The following is a 23,149-nucleotide window of genomic DNA, read 5'->3' as shown; positions in this document are numbered from 1 at the left end:
GATGGTCGGGAGACTGGGGCACTGGATGGATCAGGAAGCTTACGAGAGGTGTGACGTGCTTACATACAAGAGCGTCGGCCAGAGGGAGCGCTAAAGGACAAAGCTAGCATTCGACAGGCAAACCCTGAAGCTCTTACCTATGGGACATTTGATAATAAGGGTGTGGACAGGATGAGGCACTGAGATAGAAGCAGAAAAGAACAAGACAGGTGGTTGACCCTAAACATTGCTGACTATAACCTTGGTCTCTCCAGCAGGACGGTCATTTACATGGCCACTCAGGGCTCTAAGAGCAAGTGTTCCAAGGGCAGGAAGTAGAAGGTCCCACTCTCTTAAGGCCTGGGAACAAAAGCCAGCTCAACACCCTTCCTCTGCGTTCTACTGGTCAAAGCAGTGACAGATCCAGGGAGAGGGAGCACAGACACCAGCTCCTGATGAGATGAGTGTCAGGGGATGTGTAGCCTTTTTAATCCCCCATGGTTTATATTTCTCATCATGAATCAGCTAAGAGCCTGCAAAGCAGTGTCCACGGGATGTGATTTCTCTTTATCGAGAGCCTTTTACAGCACCTTCCTCCCCAGTGAAAGGAAGTGGAATCGATCCCTTTTCCCATTTATTCCAGCCCCCATTTATGTATATAACAAAGCCAGGTTTCCTAGCTCAGGGAGAAATTAGTCATAACAGTCACTGAATCGGTCGTGCTCCAGTAACAAGAGGTGAAGCCTCAGGTGTGTCTGTGCCCTTGTTTGTTGAACCTGCTGCTGCAGAGCTCTGGGATGATCGTCTTCACTGAATGGTGTGATCTAGTGACAGCTCGTCCACTAACGTGCAGGAAGCAGTCAGGACCTCCCTGCTGGCCTGTCTTCCGTTCAGTTCCCTGTTTGGTTTCCAGAATTCTGTGCAGCCTTTCTCTGCCCAGCTGGAGCCTTTTTTGCGTTGGTCCTCATAGGAGGCAGGTGGAGCTCTGCTCTAGGACTCAGGACAGGGCAGCTCTGAAGCCATCCCTGTCCCCACCAACCTGGGGTGGTTGAAGTGTCAGAAGACAGGACACTTCGACTTTCTGGTCTTTATCTGTGTGATCTAAGATGGCGTGGGAATGGTCGGTGGGCAAGTCCCTCAGGTCTCCCAGCTCTGACATCCTAGGATGCCATCTTTCCAGGAAGAAAAAGGGATCAGTCATAGCACAGAAGCCGAGCTTCACCGAACAGCCCACCTCACAGTCCTCTGTAGACAGTGTCTATCCTCTGGGAGAGGGCGCCCCCCAACGTGGGCCCCGCAGAGTCGGGCCCTGCTCTGCAGTCTTGGTACTTTGCACACACCCGTGTTTCAGTGCATCTGACTCCGTGTCTTAATTACCACGCCGATCTCCCCACCCACTGTGAATTATTTATAGTGCAATTGATTTTATTTATTTTCACATCTCCAGCATTTGGAGGAGAAGAGAGAGGTACATGATTTTCTGTTACGTTTTGAGGACCAGACACAGTACCAAGTGATGAACACACATGGTCACACTAAATCCTCTTCACGGCTCTTCGAGGTGGGCATATTCATCTCCACACCTGTCAAGGGCAGAGCCTGGAAGACTGCATTCAGGACCTGTCTCTCCACAGCCCACGTAACACAGAACAGAGAACAGGGGCTCATTGACTGCCGTGTTCACTGCAGCTGGTACAAACCGCCCCCCCCCATTGATCAGAAGGGCCACATAAATGATGTCCTGAGTCTCCTGCTGTGAAGCGTGTGCCATGCATTCTCCGTGGCTGAATCGTGGCTCTGTAGCCTGTGGTATGACGTGTCTTCTCCCCTCTCTGCTCTTTGAAATGATAGGTGGGAGGACTGGCCTCTGAAAACGTGAGGTGGACAGAAGCTGTGCAGAACTTCAAACAACAGGAAAGGAAATTATGTGGAGACGTTTTACTTACTGCGGCTTTCATTTCGTACCTGGGCTTCTTTACAAAGAAATATCGGCAGAGCCTCATGGATGGGACCTGGAGACCCTACCTGAACCAGCTGCAGGTAAGTCCGGCCCGCATCTGTCCTGACGCCACCAGCCTGTGGGGACCAGGGAGCTCATGTGACAGTAATAACACAAACCTCTGAGTCCCTACTTGCGTTCTTCCCCCCACAACCACCTGAGTATCCCCTAGTGACCGCTGAGACCCAGGAAGGAGACCTGTGCGCCCAGGTCCTCCCACACTGCCCTGCACTGTCCTCCACTGCCGTCCAGGCCACCTGAGCACGGCACCTCTCCTCTTCCTGGGTCTCCATGGGAACGCCGGTCCACCGCCCCCAGGCTGTCTCCTGACACTCCTCAAAACTATAAAACCCAAGAGGCCCCAAACGCATCCTGTATCTCCCTCCAGCCTTCTTGCTCTTGTGCCAAACTTCATAGCAGCAGTGGAGGAGCATTCCCCAAATGCTGCACCGCACCTTGTTACCGGGCCCCAAAGCTCCCCCGTCTGTGTCTGTGACCCACAGACACCCTTTATGAAAGCAGCTTATCTACTTTGGTCATGTGTATTCAGTTCTCAGTGTGAGTGGGAGGATGTTACTCCCAACTCCTCCCTCTACGCTGACATGATGAAATGGGGAAATGCTAGTTCCCAGCTGAAGAGGGATCAGGATGTGTTACGTCTTGACACTTTCACATCACTGACAGTCCTCAATGAACAAATATTCACTGAGTCTTCAGCCTGCCCTACACGCCACTGGCAGGAGGTACAGAAGACGCTCAAGACCAGGATGTTGGCAGAACAGTCCAGTGGATGAGATGAGAGTCATGAAAAGCAGCTGCCGTGAGAGTCAGCACAGAAAGTTCACCACGTACAGTAAGGGTTGTATTCTAGAATTCATCTGTAGGTGTTTCCTTGGAACACAAAGCCCATACCGTCTAGTGGTGGTTGGCTTAACAGATCAGCTCATAAAATCTCATTCACCTGATGATTTGCTGAACTTACAGCATTGGGAAATAAACAAAAGATAAAGCTGTTATTTATTCTCCTTCGACACTTGTGGAAAAGGAAATTTTTGAAAGGATGATCATTAGCTGAGCGAATGAAGACGAGCCCAGTGGCCACCCAGCAAGGGTTTTTCTGGCTTTGTTTGCGGCTCTTAAGCAATTTTTTTTTTTTACATCTTTATTGGACTATAATTGCTTTACAATGGTGTGTTAGTTTCTGCTTTATAACAAAGTGAATCAGTTATTCATATACATATGTTCCCATATCTCCTCCCTCTTGCGTCTCCCTCCCTCCCACCCTCCCTATCCTGCCCCTCTAGGTGGTCACAAAGCACCAAGCTGATCTCCCTGTGCTATGCAGCTGCTTCCCACTAGCTATCTGTTTTACGTTTGGTAGTGTATATATGTCCATGCCACTCTCTCGCTTTGTCCCAGCTTACCCTTCCCGCTCCCCGTGTCCTCAAGTCCATTCTCTAGTAGGTCTGTGCCTTTATTCCTGTTTTTTTAAAATAATTTTTTCTGCTTTATTGAGATATAGTTGACAGGTAACATTGTGTAACTTTAAGATGTATGATGTGTTGATTTGATGCACATATATTGTGAAATGATTACCACAGTAGCTTAGTTAATACTTCCATCACCTCACACAATACCATTTCTTTTTTGTGATGAGAACATTTAAGATCTACTCTCTTAGAAACTTTCAAGTGTACAATACAGTATTAACTGTAATCACCATGCTGTACATTAGAATCCCAGAACTTTTCTTATAATGAAAGTTTGTACACTTTGACCAACATCTCCCCATTTCCCCCACCCCCAGCCCCTGGCAACTACCATTCTACTCTCTGTTTCTGTGAGTTTGGCTTTTTTAGATTCCACATATAAGTGAGATCATACAGTATTTGTCTTTCTCTGTCTGACTTATGTCACTTAGCATAATGCCCTCAAGGTCCATCCATGTTGTTGCAAATGGCAGGATTTCCTTCTTTCTCATGGCTCAATAAGATTCCATGGTATATGTGTCATTCATATATATGCATACATATATATATGATTCATATGTCATATACATATATATATATATATATATATATATATGCACACCATGATTCTTTATCCATTAATTCGTTGACAGACACTTAGGCTGTTCCCATAGCTTGCCTATTGTGGATAATTCTGCAATGAACATGAGGTGCAGATATCTCTTTGAGACAGTGATTTCATTTCCTTCAGATATATAACCAGAAGTAGAATTCCTGGATCATTTGGTACTTCTATTTTTAATTTTTTTAACATCTTTATTGGAGTATAATTGCTTTACAATGGTATGTTAGTTTCTGCTGTATAACAAAGTGAATCAGCTATACATGTACATATATCCCCATATCTCCTCCCTCTTGCGTCTCCCTCCGACCCTCCCTATCCCACCCCTCTAGGTGGACACAAAGCACCGAGCTGATCCCCCTGTGCTATGCGGCTGCTTTCCACTAGCTATCTATTTTACGTTTGGTAGTGTATATATGTCCATGCCACTCTCTCACTTCGTCCCAGCTTACCCTTCCCCCTTCCCGTGTCCTCAAGTCCATTCTCTACGTCTGCATCTTTATTCCTGTCCTGCCCCTAGGTTCTTCAGAACCTTTTTTTTTTTTTTAGATTCCATATGTATTTGTTAGCATACGGTATTTGTTTTTCTCTTTCTGATTTACTTCACTCTTTATGACAGACTCTAGGTCCATTCACCTCACTACAAATAACTCAGTTTTGTTTCTTTTTATGGCTGAGTAATGTTCCATTGTATATATGTGCCACACCTTCTTTATCCATTCATCTGTCGATGGACACTTAGGTTGCTTCCATGTCCTGGCTATTGTAAATAAGAGTTACAATGAACATTGTGGTACATGACTCATTTTTTTTAACATCTTTATAGGAGTATAATTGCTTTACAATGGTGTGTTAGTTTCTCCTTTATAACAAAGTGAATCAGCTATACATATATCCCCATATCTCCTCCCTCTTGCGTCTCCCTCCCACCCTCCCTATCCCACCCCTCTAGGTGGTCACAAAGCACCAAGCTGATCTCCCTATGCTGTGCAGCTGCTTCCCACTAGCTATCGATTTTGGTAGTATATATAAGTCCATGCCACTCTCTCACTTCGTCCCAGCTTACCCTCCACCCTCCCTGTGTCCTCAAGTCCAGTCTGTACATTTGCGTCTTTTTTCCTGTCCTGCCCCTACGTTCTTCATACCATTTTTTTTCCCTTTAGATTCCATATATATGTGTTAGCATATGGTATTTGTTTTTCTCTTTCTGACTTACTTCACTCTGTATGACAGACTCTAGGTCCATCCACCTCACTACAAATAACTCAATTTCGTTTCTTTTTATGGCTGAGGAATATTCCATTGTATATATGTGCCACATCTTCTTTATCCATTCATCTGTCGATGGACACTTAGGTTGCTTCCATGTCCTGGCTATTGTAAGTAAGAGCTACAATGAACATTGTGGTACATGACTCTTTTTGAATTATGGTTTTCTCAGGGTATATGCCCAGTAGTGGGATTTCTGGGTCATATGGGAGCTCTATTTTTAGTTTTTTAAGGAACCTCCATACTGTTCTCCATAGTGGCTGTATCAATTTACATTCCCACCAACAATGCAAGAATGTTCCCTTTTCTCCACACCCTCTCCAGCATTTACTGTTTGTAGATTTTTTGATGATGGCCATTTTGACTGGTGTGAGGTGATACCTCATTGTAGTTTTGATTTGCATTTCTCTAAATATTAGTAATGTTGAGCATTCTTTCATGTGTTTGCTGGCAATCTGTATATCTTCTTTGGAGAAATGTCTATTTAGATCTTCTGCCCATTTTTGGATTGGGTTGTTTGTTTTTTTGTTATTGAGCTGCATGAGCTGCTTGTAAATTTTGGAGATTAATCCTTTGTCAGTTGTTTCATCTGCAAATATTTTCTCCCATTCTGAGGGTTGTCTTTTCGTCTTGTTTATGGTTTCCTTTGCTGTCCAAAAGTTTTTAAGCTTCATTAGGTCCCATTTGTTTGTTTTTGTTTTTATTTCCATTTCTCTAGGAGGTGGGTCAAAAAAGATCTTGCTGTGATATATGTCATAGAGTGTTCTGCCTATGTTTTCCTCTAAGAGTTTTATAGTGTCTGGCCTTACATTTAGGTCTTTAATCCATTTTGAGTTTATTTTTGTGTATGGTGTTAGGGAGTGTTCTAATTTCATTCTTTTACATGTAGCTGTCCAGTTTTCCCAGCACCACGTATTGAAGATGCTCTCTTTTCTCCATTGTATATTCGTGCCTCCTTTGTCAAAGATAAGGTGACCATAGGTGCATGGGTTTATCTCTGGGCTTTCTATCCTGTTCCATTGATCTATATTTCTGTTTTTGTGCCACTACCATACTGTCTTGATTACTGTAGCTTTGCAGTATAGTCTGAAGTCAGGGAACCTGATTCCTCCAGCTCCGTTTTTCTTTCTGCAGATTGCTTTGGCTATTCAGGTTCTCTTGTGTTTCCATACAAACTGTGAAATTTTTTGTTCTAGTTCTGTGAAAAATGCCATTGGTAATTTGATAGGGATTGCATTGAATCTGTAGATTGCTTTGGATAGTATAGTCATTTTCACAATGCTGATTCTTCCAATCCATGAACATGGTATATCTCTCCATCTGTTTGTATCATTTTAATTTCTTTCGTTAGTGTCTTATAGTTTACTGCATACAGGTTTTTTGTCTCCTTAGGTAGGTTTATTCCTAGGTATTTTATTCTTTTTGTTGCAATGGTAAATGGGAGTGTTTCCTTAATATCTCTTTCAGATTTTTCGTCGTTAGTGTATAGAAATGCAAGAGAGTTCTGTGCATTAATCTTGTATCCTGCTACTTTACCAAATTCATTGATTAGCTCTAGTAGTTTTCTGGTAGCATCTTTAGGATTTTCTATGTATAGTATCATGTCATCTGCAAACAGTGACAGTTTTACTTCTTCTTTTCCAATTTAGATTCCTTTTATTTCTTTTTCTTCTCTGACTGCTGTGGCTAAAACTTCCAAAACTATGTTAAATAATAGTGGTAAGAGTGGTCAACCTTGTCTTGTTCCTGATCTTAGTGGAAATGGTTTCAGTTTTTCACCATTGAGAACAATGTTGGCTGTGGGTTTGTCATATATGGCCTTTATTATGTTGAGGTAAATTCCTTCTATGCCTACTTTCTGGAGAGTTTTTATCATAAATCGGTGTTAAATTTTGTCGAAAGCTTTTTCTGCATCTATTGAGATGATCATATGGTTTTTCTCCTTCAGTTTGTTAATATGGTTTATCACATTGATTGATTTGCATATATTGAAGAATCCTTGCATTCCTGGGATAAACCCCACTTTATCATGTTGTATGCTCCTTTTAATGTGCTGTTGGATTCTGTTTGCTAGTATTTTGTTGAGGATTTTTGCATCTATGTTCATCAGTGATATTGGCCTGTAGTTTTCTTTCTTTGTGGCATCCTTGTCTGGTTTTGGTATCAGGGTGATGGTGGCCTCGTAGAATGAGTTTGGGAGTGTTCCTCCCTCTGCTATATTTTGGAAGAGTTTGAGAAGGATAGATGTTAGCTTTTCTCTAAATGTTTGATAGAATTCACCTATGAATCCATCTGGTCCTGGGCTTTTGTTGGAAGATTTTTAATCCCAGTTTCAATTTCAGTGCTGTGATTGGTCTGTTTATATTTTCTATTTCTTCCTGGTTCAGTCTTAGGAGGTTGTGCATTTCTAAGAATTTGTCCATTTCTTGCAGGTTGTCCATTTTATTGGCATATACTTACTTGTAGTAATCTCTCATGATCCTTTGTATTCTGCAGTGTCAGTTGTTACTTCTCCTTTTTCATTTCTAATTCTATTGATTTGAGTCTTCTCTCTTTCTTTCTTGATGAGTCTGGCTAGTGGTTTATCAATTTTGTTTATCTTCTCAAAGAGCCAGCTTTTAGTTTTATTGATCTTAGCTATTGTTTCCTTCATTTATTTTTCATTTATTTTTGATCTGATCTTTATGATTTCTTTCCTTCTGCTAACTTTGGGGTTTTTTGGTTCTTCCTTCTCTAATTGCTTTAGGTGTAAGGTCAGGTTGTTTATTTGAGATGTTTCTTGTTTCTTGAGGTAGGATTGTATTGCTATAAACTTCCCTCTTAGGACTGCTTTTGCTGCATCCCGTAGGTTTTGGGTCATCGTGTTTTCATTGTCATTTGTTTCCAGGTAGTTTTTGATTTCCTCTTTGATTTCTTCAATGATCTCTTGGTTATTTAATAGCATATTGTTTAGCCTCCATGTGTTTGTATTTTTTACAGTATTTTTCCTGTAATTTAATCTAGTCTCATAGCATTGTGGTCAGAAAAGATACTTGATACGATTTCAATTTTCTTAAATATACCAAGGCTTGATTTGTGACCCATCTTAAGATACTTAAGTATTTTTATGCCACAAACCCCTTTGGCAGTCTGGTAACACCTATGGAATCCTTCTCACAGTAATGTTTTTTAGTGTATAAAGTAGAATGCATATGATTACAAAGGAAAACAATTCTATTGAAATACACTTCTGATCCCAGGATAAGAACCTCCAGTGGCTGGTTTCCCTTTTGAGGTTTGCTCGAAGGTATAGCACTGGCCATTCATACCCTTAGCAGGTGTAATTAAAGGGAAAGGAGATGGTCTGGAGAGGTTTTCCTGAGATAACTGGGAAGACGAACTGCAGAGAAGAGAAAGTTGGAGAGGTTAAAGGGCATATGTGTGAACCTCAAAAGCATTCTAAGTGAAAGCAGCCAGACACAACAGGTCACGTATTGTATGATTCCATTTATGTGAGACCTCCAGAATAGGTAAATCCGTATAGGCAGAAAGCAGATTAGAGGCTCCTGAGAACTGGGGGTAGCAGGGAATAGGGAGTGACTGCTGATAGACTTGGGGCTTCCTTTTGGGGTGAGGAAAATGTTTTGGAACGAAATAGAGCTGATGGTTGCACATCATGAACGTACTAAACACCATTGACTTGTGCACTCTAAAATGGTTAGGGAATGTGAATTTCACCCCAGTGTTTTAAAAAGTATATGTGTTCCCAATGAAAACAATTACTTGTAGAAGAATTAAATGAGCTGAGAGAGGTCAAGGAGAAGAAAAGGAAGGGTTCCCAGGGGGGACAGAGACCAAGGGGAGACATTCCCTGGCCTGGTGGTTTGTTCCTGGGCCTCCCAGTGTGGGGAGAAGTCCTCAAGCAGCCCTTCCAGGGGGTGGGGTTGTCCATGGCAGGGGGAAGGGGAGCGTCTGCAGTCCTTTGAAAGCTGGGCATCAGCAGCAAGTGGTGATGCTGAGAGGAGAGGGTGGTCAGTACGGGCTGGTGTGGGCCTGGTCTGTGAAGCATAGAAATGTAGCAGGAAGTGACCCTGCTAACATGGGTGAGGGCGATGGAGGCTGTTGATTAAGATACAAATGATCTATGGTAGACATTTGACTTGGGTGAATGTACTGAAGAACAGAGGATGACACGGGCAGAATCTCTGCTGCTGTTCATCGATCAAGAGAAAAAAGACTATCAGGACGTTAAGAAAACCTGCTTCCAGGAGTAATGACACAGCCAGGAAAGTGCTCCTCAGGGGGATTTTGGTCCTTCTTTTAGAGGAGTTCTGTCCTTTGAGTGAGCTGCAGACCCCACCCCAGCTGAGAGCGCATGCTTCTGTTCTGAGCGTGTGTGACCTTTCTTCGCCACCAGGTTCCCATCCCAGTGACCCCCAACCTAGATCCCCTGAGGATGCTGACGGATGATGCCGACGTGGCTGCCTGGCAGAATGAGGGCCTCCCTGCAGACCGCATGTCCACGGAGAATGCCACCATCCTCCTCAGCTGCGAGCGCTGGCCACTCATGGTGGACCCTCAGCTACAAGGCGTTAAATGGATCAAGAACAAGTATGGCAAGGACCTCCAGGTCACCCAGATTGGCCAGAAGGGGTAGGTGGCTGTGCACAGAAGTTCCCACCTTGCCGTTTATGCAGAGGGAAAAAATCTGATGAGCAGGTTTTAAGCCGCTGTGGGTTGTTTCTATCCTCCTGGTTCCTCCAGGAGTTTTCTCCTGTTTTTCCTCTCACTTTAGGAAATGTCTCAGTGAGAGATGCTTGGGTACTGGGTCTCTGCTTTTCTTTCTTTTTCATATTTTTATCTTTATTTTTATTGGAGTACAGTTGGTTTACAATGTTGTGTTAGTTTCTGCTGTACAGCAAAGTGGATACATATCTCCACTTTTTTTTAGATTCTTTTCCCATATAGGTCATTACAGAGTATTGAGTAGAGTTCCCTGTGCTACACAGTAGGTCCTTATTGCTATCTTTTTATATACAGTAGTGTGTATATGTCAATCCCAATCTCCCAATTTGTCCCTCCCCCCTTTCCCCCCTGGTAACTATAAGTTTATTTTCTACATTTGTGACTCTATTTCTGTTTGGTAAATAAGTTCATTTGTACCATTGTTTTAGATCCCACATATAAGTGATATCATATGATATTTGTCTTTCTCTGTCCGACTTGCTTCACTCAGTATAACATGTGCTTTCCTTTCTCATTAGAAATCATAAGCGTCAGCCTCCCGACCCATTCCTGAGTCCTTCTTCCACCAGCCCAGGGGTTCACCCTCCCATCTCTCCTGGAATACTTCCTGCTTCCCAAGCACCCTATTCCATTGTCAGACAGCTCTGTGTTTTACAGTCTTTCTCACATTTAGTCAAAAACTGCCTCTCGTAGCTCTCTTCTACCCTTTGTTCCTACCTCTGCCCCAGAACCACAGAGAACGTAAAGCGTCTCTCTCCTGAGGAACGATGGGACATTTGCAGTGGGGTGCTTAGCAGCTGAGATAGTTATGGAACCTTTGGAACCATTTGCACCTGCCATGTGGCTTTATCCGTACATGGTGGGGGAGTTACTGCACACGTCAAGGGACATGAACAACAGGGAGAATGTCTGACCAGCACCCACTGCACTTCATGGGCCTCAGCTCCTCTCCCCCCACTGCTTCATTCACTCTGTTATAACTTAGTTTTGTAGGTTCAGTTCTCAATTCTTGTTCTGTATCTCTAGGAGACATGAGAAAAATAGGATGGGGCAATGAACAGGAGGGAGAGGGCCAGAGATCACTTATTAGGTGGTCGATATGTGTTGGTCTTGGTGTTAGGAGCTTTACCTCAAATGCTTTTTAATCCACACGACCAATGAGGTTAGTGTTATTGGTACCATTTTCTCATTTCAGGAAATAGAGTTTCACACAAGTTAAGTAATTTCCCCAAGAGTACACAGTTTTAAAGGCAATGGTAGCCTAGCCAAATGGTAGAAGGTAATCCAAGTGACCATCAACAGATGAATGGATAAACAGAATGTGGTGTATCAATACAATGAAATATTATTCAGCCTTGAAAAGGAAGGAAATTCTGTCCTATGCTACAGCATGGGCGAACCTTGAGATGAATGTGCCAAGTAAATAAGCCAGTCATAAAAGGACAACTACTGTACAGTTCCACTTACATAAGGTCCCTAGAGTAGACAAATTCATAGAGACAGAAAGTAGAATGGTGGTCCCAGGGGCTGTAGTAGACAATAGTCTACCACAGTTTAAAAATAGTTAAAATTTTTAAAAATTAATGGAGGCAGTATTGGAACCGAGGTGGTCTTCACTTCAAAGCCCACGTTTATCCACTCTTAACATACAACCACCAGCGTGAGGCTTGCTGCCCTGGCCACATGTCCCAAACATGCTTGTCCAGGGGTCCAGACCACCCACGGTTGTTTAAATCAAGCATGCGATGTTCAGAAAATAGTTAAATCACATGTTGAATATCCGGATGGATCCTTTCTTATAGAGAGGGCAGGTGGGAAATGAATGCCGTGGTAGGACACAACATAGTTTTATCTGTGTCATCAGTCATGGTAATCTAATCCTGGCCTTCCCTTCAAACTTTGATTAAAATATTCCTCTCTAATTGACCAATAACTGCATTTTAGACACAAGTATTTGTTCTTTTTACTCATTCTTATATCCATAGTACTGAAAATAGTGCCTGACATATAGTAATTAATTCTCTGTTCATGTCCCTTGATTACTGTTCTATTGGGTGATTTTCTAGATTTGTTGTGTATTATTTGAACACAAATATTACATTATAGATAGTATGGGTTAAGACTGTTAAGTGTAATCTCCCTTCATCAGTGAATGGAAAAGTGTTCAAGGGTGTCATTTGCCTTTTAATTTTGTGAGGTCTGACATACTACAACTTTTTTTTTTGGTCAGATATGTCACATTTCTTCTATAAATCATATTTAGAAAATTCTTTTTTCTGTCCAGAAATTATATAAATATTCATATAGAAGATTTTTTATGGTTTTTTATGGTTTTCTTTTTACACTAAAATCCAATCACCTGAAATATATTTTCAGGTACTATATAAGTTACAGACCTAATTTTCACTTTTCAAGTGGTTAGCCATGGTTCCAATACCATTTATTAAATTCTCCATCCTTTCTCCAATTAATTAGAGATGACATTTTACTCTATATTAAAATATTTTATTAGCTTTTATTCTTTTCTATTTATACAATACTATACCAGCCTTTAATTATTTCGTTTTATATTTAGTAACATTTATTGTGGCATTTCTCATTACAAAAGTAATATATCATCAGTAAAAAAAGAAGGTGAGGGGAGTTACCCAAAGAAATAAATAGGCCCTATAATTCATCATTTTTTCCCAACACTCCCAACTTTTGATGTATGATATTCTTTAAGACTTCTTTCTACATATCTGTATTGTTGAAATTATAAGAAATATTTTATTATCAGCTAATGTGAGTCCCTCTTCTTATTCTTCATGATCTTTTATTTTTTTTAAAAAAGCATTCTCATTGTTTTCTTTTAGATTAACTTTAAGATTTTTGGTCAAGGTTTATAAAGTTATATTGTTATTTATTGTGTGAATTGGAATCACATTGAACTTATAAATCTATTTAGGGGAAATCAATTTTTTATGTGCTTGTTAAACTCTACATAATATTGAAAAATTAAAAATAGCCTAGCTTTTGGTAATTGATTGTTAAATAAATTAAGGTGTATCAATACAGTCTAATACCCAGGCACATAAATATTATTATAGAAGAATATTTAATGACATGGGAAAATGTTTACATTTTATGCACAAAAACCATTTTGTTATAAAACAAATGAGCTACATGGATCAAATAAAAATAAACATAAATATAAATACAGACATAAATAAAAATATAAATAATATAAAATAAATAGAAATAGTAATAATAAACTTGAAAATATATCCAAACATCTACAGGCAATACCAAAATGTAAATGACACAAGGATGACAGTTAATTTTCCTATTCTTTTTTGCATTTTGTCACTTTTCCCTTTTTATAAGAAATAGTTCAGATCACATAAATATCATTTTAGATAGAGAAAAATATGCCAGCTGTCTGACGTCATCTCAGATAGCAGTGCCTCCAAGTTTACTGCTGTGCTTCAGGGCCACGGCTGCCTGTTGACTGTCTCCAGTCCACCCCTTGATGCAGGCTTACTCCGCCCACCTGTCTCCTCAGCTACCTTCAAACTGTCGAGCGTGCCCTGGAAGCTGGGGAGGTGGTGCTGATTGAAAACCTAGAGGAGTCCATCGATCCTGTGCTGGGACCCCTGCTTGGGAGAGAAGGCGTTAAGAAAGGACGGTGAGACCCAGCTATACTGCTGGCCCTTCTGAGGGGCTGGTTCACGACCCCTGGTAGAGCTGTGCACAGACCCGCTCCACCTAGAACTTCCTCTCCTCAGCTCACATCAAGTAGGCCCCCTGAAGCACACCTTTCATTCTGCCAGAAGAGGAACATTTAGCTGCCCTCATGCCCTAGAGGCAGTTCCAGAGGAACTTCCATCAGCCAGCTCACTGGCTTGCTGCTCAACGACCCCAGTGCACTAGTCTAGAGCAGCGTTAGAGGGAAGGTGGTGAAAAAGCAGTCTGACTTTGAACCGTGAGCAGTTCATCTAAGGCAGTCGTCTGAGTTCTGAGAGCTCAGTGCTTTGTCAGCTTGATGAACCCCTGTTGGTGGTGCTGGTGGCCGATCAGGGCTGGGTGCTGGTGGCTGATCAGGGCTCAGCAAGAGTCTGGGAGGAGGAGGAGGAGGAGAAGAGGGGCAGGACAAGGGCCACAGGCACATAGGAGGGGGGTGAGAATTATCAGAAGGGAGCCTCACCCACTGCCCAGGCCATAAGCCGCCTTTTCAAGTCCTTAGGACGTGCTTATTTACTTAATTAACGATTTTCACCCGTAGAAGTAATGCTCCATCAGCCATGAGACAAAGTAAGCCCTATTGCTAGCCTATAAATCACCTTCGTGCAAACTCTAAGAAGGTTCCCCTTCCTGCAAATGCTTTACTGCCATCTGCTGGAAACGTTCCATAATGCACTCACGTACACGGACCACAAAGTGAGTGGCTCTTCCTCCAGCTGTGCCCGCAAAATCAGATGTGGTGGCTGTGGGAGAAGGTCTGTCACCCTCCACCCCTGTTCCCTGCCTGAGGGCTCAACCTAGACATGCTCGGGAGGAGTCATCTGAGTATGGCAATATTGTTTGCTGTGATTTTGCAAAAAAAACCCGTCTAGGATTCTGTCCCTGACCAAAGCTCACAGGAAGGCACTCCACCTTCACATGAGCCCTTGTGTTCCAGGTTCATTAAAATCGGAGACAAAGAGTGTGAGTACAATCCCAAGTTCCGGCTCATCCTTCACACCAAGCTGGCCAATCCTCACTACCAACCCGAGCTGCAGGCTCAGGCCACCCTAATCAACTTCACTGTGACCAGGGACGGCCTGGAGGACCAGCTGCTGGCCGCTGTGGTCAGCATGGAGAGGCCAGACCTGGAGAAGCTGAAGGTGCGTCAGGTACCCAGCAAGGAAGGGAGGAAGGAGATGCCCTGCCACCAGACCTTGCCTTGTGCCCCACTCTGGGATAGGTGGGACTGTTCCTCCAGAAGCTGAGCAGCATGGTTTCACTAGAGCTCGGAGGAGTGCCAGCACCATCCAGCCACCTGGAACACCCTACTGGGAAACAGGATAGAGCAGGCTGAAGAACAGGAGGCAGGAGGCAGCTGGGAGAACCCACACTCCTGTCCAAGAGCAGGACTGGCACAGGCTGTACAGGAACATGTTTGGGCCTCTCACCACATGTGCTCCGCATCTGTGTCCAGAACTAAGTGGGGTTCAGTTCTGCAAGGGCAGTAGAAACGGATTCAGCCACTTTAGGGTAGCGTCTTAATCAGCTTGGGCTGCCATCACAAAGTACCATAGACTGTGTGGCTTGAGCAGCAGACATTTATTTTCTCACAGTCTGGAAGCTGGAAGTCTGAGTTAGGGGTCCAGTTTCTGGTGAGACCTCTCTTCCTGGCTGGTAGGTGGCCACTGTCTCACCATGTACTCATAGACCTCTTCCTTGTGTGTGCAGAGAGAGCAAGCTCTCTGATGTCTCCGCTTATAAGGGCACTAATCCCACCATGAGGACCCCATCCTCATGACCTCATTTAACCTTAATTACCTCCACCTCCAATACAGTCACATGGGGGAGGGGAGTTAGGGCTTCAACATATGAACTTGGGGGCGGGCACACTTTTGTCCATAGCAAATAGTATCCTTTTCCCATCTCCTTAGACACGATTAGATTATAAAAGCAGGGGGATATTAGAGTGCCAGGGGGCTAATTTAAATTGGAAAGGTCAGAAAAAGATTCTATGAGGGGGTGGCATGAGCCTTTGGTTCAGAGCACCCGCAGCAGAGAGAAGAGTGAATTCTGGTTATAAAGCAAGATGGAGGCATGTGTTTTTAAGAAACAGAAGATAGGCCAGGGGTGACTGTGGCTGGGGCCTCCAACAAGAAGTGTTCTTTCCATGGATCCAAAGGCAATAATCCCAGGCGGTACAAGAGCAGAGAAAGCGCAGCTGCCTGAGGTTACATGTGCGCCTACCCACAGTAAGAGGGTGCCCAGTGCTTTAGGACGTAGAACCGAACAATCAGAAAGGGAGAGGAGGTAAGATCTGCCTGGATACCAAGGCCCCGCTCCAGCCTTAAGGGGGGCTCCTGCGATCATCTTGTTGAAACTGTATAAAACCATTTCTAGTTGGTTGTTTTTTTTAAGGTCATCTATAGGAGAGCTCTTCCCTTGGGGGCCAGCAAAGTGGTGATAGACAGGACCTTCCAGAGAAGTAAAACTTGACCCCACCCTCTAACTATTCCCAGAAATAACTTCCATTTAGTGACTAGACCGTGTCCCAGCATTGTGTTAAGCCTTGTACAGCACTCCTACGAGTAGGGCCAGGGTTAACCCAGCTGAGGTTATGACATGTTAAGAGGTAACTCAGCCCAAGGTCACATGACTAGTAACTGGTACAGTTGGGGTTCAGGTCACCTGCTGATTTTGTCTGCTTGTGGTCCCGAGCACTCTGCTATCCTGCTTCCAGTTTGCTAAGGGAAGGGATTCTGGCCCATAACCCTTTATCTATTCAGACCTACCCCGAGAACAGGATGCTCTGGGCTTCTACACCTGACTCTCCCTTATGTGATATTTGCAGTCAGATCTCACGAAGCAGCAGAATGGCTTCAAAATCACCCTCAAAACATTAGAAGACAACCTGCTTTCTCGCCTTTCCTCGGCCTCTGGGAACTTCCTGGGAGAAACGGCCTTGTTGGAGAACCTTGAGATCACCAAGCAGACCGCTGCGGAAGTTGAGAAAAAGGTAAGACCTGGCAGCCTAGGCTGGCGGACAGAGGCCCTCCTCCTGCTCCCTGAGTCCGACTTCTAGGGGAACAAAAGAGTAACAGGTGGCTCTTCCATCTTCCTGAGTGTCTCCCAGAAAGTCAAGCTAGGCAGGATTCCTGAAATGACTACCTCACATCCTGCGTTACGGAGTGCCCCCATCTCCTGGGAAATGCTCTTGACAGCTCTACTCCACAAACGTTTGACGAGTACTTACATCTGTGCAGGGCCTCGTGTTCTGTGCAGGAAATAGTCGCTCACACTGACTACCTCAGTGAGTCCATGGAATTGCCCTGAAGCTAAGGAATCACACTGTTGTACAAGTTGGCTGGTTCAGGCATGATTGCACCCCGAGAAAACTCACAGCCTGCCAAAAGCTCGCAAGTCTGATTTTAATGGGAAAACTTCAACGACGTCCAGGGAAACTCAGCTCTCAAAAAAAAAAAAAACCGGTATCATCCTGCGAAACTACTTAGCATATAGCTTCCTTCCTTTGTTTCACAGTTCGGGAGACTTTTATTCCCCCTTGCGGGAATAAAAGTCTGCCCTTCCCCAGCAGACTGCTGACCCTACAGGGGCCCTTTCACATTCTCAGTCCTGCTCTTGGACCAGAAGAGGAAGTAAGTTACTGGTTCTGAGCAGGATAAGCATGTCTGTAACAGTGTCCAGGAATGATGCACCTTTGAAGGAATACCTTTATTGTCAGTTTATTGGGATTTCTCCAAATATGAGAAATAAGACTTTGTTTGAGGTAGGGACAAGTTAGGAAAAATGAAAAGTAATGATGGGCAGGGCAGGCAAACCAGGTCCTACTCACTCTGAGATAACAGACAACTAAGGCTGGAATGAGAGACTGAAAGGTGGAAGGTCCAGCCTCGCCTTGTCTCCTCAGTCGCTGTGTGACCACCAGGTTTTACTGCTGGTTCTCTACGGCCTCCACGTCTCTAGAGAGGGGCATGCAAAGTTTGTAAAACAATTATGGTAGAAGCTCCACTGCCCTGGGCAGGAGAGATGGGGGAACAGAGCCCAACTCACACAGAGGGAGAAGGTCAGAGACGGAATGGACCTCCTCTCTTTCTTTATCCTTTTCTTTAAAGTCAATGAACAATTATTGAGCACCTGCTGTGTGCCAGGCTTTTTGTATGCAGCCTTTTATTCTTTTGTTGTTTCTTTTCTTTTTGTCTTCTTTTTCTCATTCATTCATCCAATGAATACTTGGTTGGAAGCTGTTATATTCCAAATTCCATGGCAGAAGGTGGGGGTACCACAAGGAGGCCAAGAATCCCAGGCTTCCAGAACCTGGTCCTCTAAGGGAGAAGGACAGGCAATTACAAAACTGTGATGAGGGCTGTGGGAGAGGAAGCATGGAGAGTCATGAACACACAGAGGAAGAGCACTCAACCCATGTTGGGTTAGCGGTAGAAGGATGTTTCCCTTTAGTATGAGTGGAACATTGAGAGATTGTAGAGGGGATGGAAGTAGTCACTGGAGATGAGGCATGAAAGGGAGGCTGGCTCCATCACAAAGGATTTTGTAGACCATGCTAAGAAGTGTGGGCTGTAGATGGGAGTTAGGGTTCCTAAAAGAGGTGGGTTTTTTTCCCTCTTTAGACAAGAGAGTAACATGATCAGATCTGTGCTTTAGGAAGATCACTCCAGCTCCAATCCAGAGGAGAGCTTGGGGAAGCAGGAGGCAGAGAAAGCAGGAGGAGGTACAGTAATTCAGATTAGAAGTGATGGCATTCTGAAGTAGGGCTGGCAGTGATGGTACAAAGAAGTGGGCAAATTCAAGAGCTATGGGCAACTTCAAGGAGATAGAATTGGAAAACTTATTAACTGATTGGATATGATTATATATGGATAAAAGTATTGTCGAGGAAATGTCTCAGTTCCAAGAATAAACATCTAGATAGGTATTGGTGCCAACACCTGAGAGAAGAGAGCATAAGTGGATTTGGGGGTGAGAAGAAATGATGATTTTAGTTTATGTCATGTTGAGTTTGAAATGCCTCTGGGCCATGCACATGAGAACATCCTGTGGGTTTTGGGATATATGATCTTGGCTGGTGATAGAGTGCTGAGACTTTTTAGTGAGTAGTTGATTGTTGAAACTTTAGGAGTGGATGAAGTCTCCTGGGAGGTGTGTGTGCAGTGATAAGACTGGGAATAGAGCACTGAAGTATATTAATACATTTCAGGAAAAGTACAGAAGATGGAAAGCATGGAATAGAGTGGAGGTGGGAGGAAAGGCAGGTAAATAAGGCATTATGAAAGAAAGCATTTCAGGAAGGGATGTCAGTGGTGTCAAATGACGCTGAGAACGCAAATAAGATACAGCTGAGATGTATCCACTGAATTTTGCAAAAAGGAGTTATCAATAATCTTGAGGAGAATGGTTTCCATGAAGTAGCAGAAGCAGAAGCCAGACTGCCTTAGAATGAGAGTAAATGGGAGCTGAGAAAGGGGAAGTGAGTATAGACAACTCTTTAAAGAAGCCAGACTATAAAATGGTAGAAAGAGAAAGGATTGTAACTTAAGGAGGGCATAGCATCCTTGGAGGATTTTTCTCCAAGATGGCAGAGACTGAGCTTACTAAGATCCTAGCTGGACATTGGAGGATGCATGGATTGTAAAGGAAAAGGAGCCATTGAGAAGAAGAGTTGAATGTACAGAAATGAGAAGTAGTGATCAGTACAATGGGGTACATAAGAAATCAGGGGAAATGTAATTCAGGTCACTGATGAAGAGCTTATCTTTAGAAATATGGAGAGTTAATTCCAATATAATGGGGGAGAGGGGGCAAACATGAATCTACAAATGGTCCATAAGTCAATGTGAGCAATGGGGTCAGGGGGGTCAGAAAATTAAGGGAGTGGGAGGGAAGGCAGAATTAAGGAAACTCCTTCCTAATGGTCCCTATACAATACATCTGTGAAAGCATGAGTCATAGTCATGGTCATCTGCTTAGAATGAGGGGATGGTGGTGACGTAGGGTGCTTGGGGAAAGGAGTGAAGGTTTACAATAGTTGTCGTGGGAGACGAGAATGAAAGTTGACTAAGGACATAGATTAATGCACAGCATTAAGGACCCAGGTGAGCACGGACAGTGTGAATCTGTGGTAACACAATCTGAGCAATTATGTGATTTTTATTCCATTCCACTCCATCCTGAGAATCTTTGTCTTTTAACTACTGAATTTGGCCAATTTACATTTACTAACATTACTGATATAGTTGGATTTCTTTCTACTATCTCAATTTGTACTTTCTTTTAACCATGCTTTTTGTTTATTTTTTCTCCTTTCTTGATTTTTCTTTATCGTCCTCTTTAATCCTTTGCTGATTTTAAAGTTATTTACTCTATTTTATTAATTAACCTTGTTTCATTTATATATGAGAAATATATTTCATTTTATAGGTGACTTAACAATATATGTATTGACTTAACAAAGTCTAAAATTAAGCACTATATCTAGCCTCTTCCAAAACAATATTAGGACGTTAGAATACTTGGTCATTTTGTCCATCTTCTGCTACTGTTTTATAACACTTTAGTTCCACCTTGCTTTTATCTACTACTTCCAAACTGATTATGTTTTTTATAGTCTTTGTTATTTTTTTATAATATATTTTTTTGGGCCGCACCACACGGCATGTGGGATCTTAGTTCCCTGACCAGGGATCCAACCTGTGCCCCCTGTAGTGGAAGCATGGAGTCTTAACCCTGGACCACGGGGGAAGTCCCCAGCAGGCTTTGTTATTTAGATTGACCGTATATTTAAGAAATTCTTGCATCTCATTTATTCCTTTTGGATTCAGTTTTCTTCTGATTGAAACAAATAATTGCTTCTTCAGCAGCCTGTGGATAGTAAGCTGTCTTTGATATTGACTGCTTCTTCAAAGTAAAACCTCTGGTCTTTAATCAATTTTGGAAAATTCTTAACTATTATAGCTCAAATATTGCCTCTCTTTCTCTATTCTGTACTCATTTCTGTTAGACGTATTTTTTTTCTTTTTTTTTTAGATGTATTTTAAATCTTTTCATTTTATCTGCCAAGTCTCAACCTCTTTTACACATTTTCCATCTTTATTTCTCTCTGAGCTGCTTGTGTAACAATTTCCTCAGAATTTATCTTTTAGTTTGCTTATTCTCTTTCAACTCAAGTCCATTATTTAACCAGTCACTGAGTTTTCCATTTTAATAACTGTATTCTTGTTTTTAGAAGTTCTATTTAGTTCTTTTTCAGATAATGTCTGTTTTTTTTATAATGTCCTGATTTTATGCTTTCTTTTATCTCTACTGCTTTTAAACACAATTAGCTAATGGTAGGTAGTTCAATCATCTTCTGCTCTTGGGATGCTAATCTTTCTGGGATTTTTTTTTGGCGGGGGAGGTAGGGGGTCTTCTAATTGTCCCCTTTGGTAACACTTCCTCCTGAAGTTTGTAATTGTTTATTGAGAGCTCATCTTCAGTAGTGATCATTGTTTTTTTCCTGCAGGACTCTCATGAATTATCAGTAGTTTCACTCTATGCTGGAGCATGACAGGTCATACTGAGGTTGTATTTAATAGCATGTTCTTACAGAATCCCTGTCTGATGCTTAGGTCTCTTTTCTCATTTTTACCTCCGATAAATTTTCTGAAAATAGACCTCCATTGAAAGAGATCTTCTTTGTGAATTTACATATTAACTCATAAAAATTAAGAAAACAGAAAATTAGAGTATGCTGCTTTTACTGGATTCCATTGCCTAGAATTCTGGCTTATTTTTCAAGTTGTGTGTGTGTGTGTGTGTTTGTGTGTATCTCCCACATGTCCCCACTGGAGGGGCTGACACTTTCACCTTGTGAAGGACTAGGAGTGTGTCATCTCTTCCTCACTCAAGCTCAGTTAAGGAAAACCATGGCAGCTTTCTACCCTCTAGCTGCTCCCCCCATCCCGGTCCACCCACCGCACACACAGACACAATGTGCTTACACAGAGAGGCCACGCTGATTCTCAGGTAGCCCTGGTTGGTTTGAACAATGGACCACTATTGATTTTTCTAACAGGTGCAGGAGGCCAAGGTGACGGAGGTGAACATCAACGAGGCCCGGGAACACTATCGGCCGGCAGCTGCCCGGGCCTCTCTGCTCTACTTCATCATGAATGACCTCAGCAGGATCCACCCGATGTACCAATTTTCTCTCAAGGTGACTTACACCTGGAATTTTCTGAATAGTCATAATTCAGCAGTGTAATACCGCCAGTGCAGCTCTCCATGAGGGTTTATCTATGTGTTTCATTAGCTGTGGCAGCTGTTTAAGATCAAATCCAGGAGAGCAGCTACATTGCCTTACAGTCCTCGTCTCCTTAATTGGGTCTTTCATGACTCATTGGTTATTTGGCTAGAACAGCAGGAGAGACCACAGCAGGTCTTGGCCTCACTCACTAAGTACATATATTACAGCAGGAACTATGCTTACTGAAAGTGTGGAAGAGGATACCAAGAAACATGAGAAGTGACCCCTGCCCCAAAGAGCTTAAAATCTAATCGGGATGATCAAATGTGCATGTCATTTTTATCAGTTAAAACCAAAGCAGGCCATGATAATAGTCCAACTTTAAATTACTTTCCTTATTACCCTAATATCCTCAAAGCTACTGCTTTATGGTTACTGAGATATTTCTAAAACCAAAGACGTTAGCAAATTGTAAGTGCTGACTAAGCTTATCTTACTCATGAAAAAATAAAGACCTGTAAATTTTAAGTACATCTCTGAAAGTATATCTTTCTCCCCTAAGGCATTCACCAAACGACCACAACTGAAGAGGCCTTAGGGAGTGTGGAGCATTTCTGAACAACTTCTCTGGTTTAACCCAACAAACAGAGAGGAGACACACACACACACATTCAGAGCACACACCTCATTCTGTGAAGCTCAGCTGCCATATGGAGGCCAGGGTGTGGGGATGAGGTGAGGGCCTCCACTACCTGGAACTCATTCAGTTGGAGATGGCATTCCATCCTGTCCCAATCCCCTTCCCTCAACTCAGAGTCTCTGCAGATTAAGTGAACTGTGTTTGTAATATTTTATGTTTATAAATGAAATCCAATACTTGGCATTATATTCAGGCCAAAGCCCCATATGAAAGAATTATAAAAGATTTTAAAACAGTATAAAAGTTAGCATGATAAGCCTAATAACTACGGGATCACTTCCATAGTTCTGAGAGTAGTTGAAATCCACCTCAGTGACTCTTTCTGACAAAAGGAGATTAGATGAGGCACATGAAAATATGTGTTCAAAACAAACAAAACAAAACAAACAAAAAAAACCAAGAAGACTGGAAATCTGCATAGCCAAAA

General features: G+C 42.7%; 1 protein-coding gene across 1 annotated transcript in view; it reads left to right on the top strand.

Moving 5' to 3' along the window:
• The window catches only part of DNAH9 (dynein axonemal heavy chain 9), a 300,193-nt gene that overhangs the window by 224,616 nt on the left and 52,428 nt on the right, over positions 1–23,149 (top strand). Inside the window, exons 52-57 of the mRNA XM_079903920.1 lie at positions 1,831–2,019; positions 9,735–9,970; positions 13,608–13,730; positions 14,724–14,928; positions 16,617–16,781; positions 21,852–21,992. Coding sequence (XP_079760046.1) covers positions 1,831–2,019; positions 9,735–9,970; positions 13,608–13,730; positions 14,724–14,928; positions 16,617–16,781; positions 21,852–21,992 — 1,059 coding nt within the window. The remainder of the gene's footprint in view (positions 1–1,830; positions 2,020–9,734; positions 9,971–13,607; positions 13,731–14,723; positions 14,929–16,616; positions 16,782–21,851; positions 21,993–23,149) is intronic.

Source organism: Stenella coeruleoalba (assembly GCF_951394435.1).
Source record: "Stenella coeruleoalba genome assembly, chromosome: 19".
NCBI lineage: Eukaryota > Metazoa > Chordata > Mammalia > Artiodactyla > Delphinidae > Stenella > Stenella coeruleoalba.
Note: the sequence above shows the minus strand (reverse complement) of the source record. Positions and strands in the feature narration are given on the sequence as shown.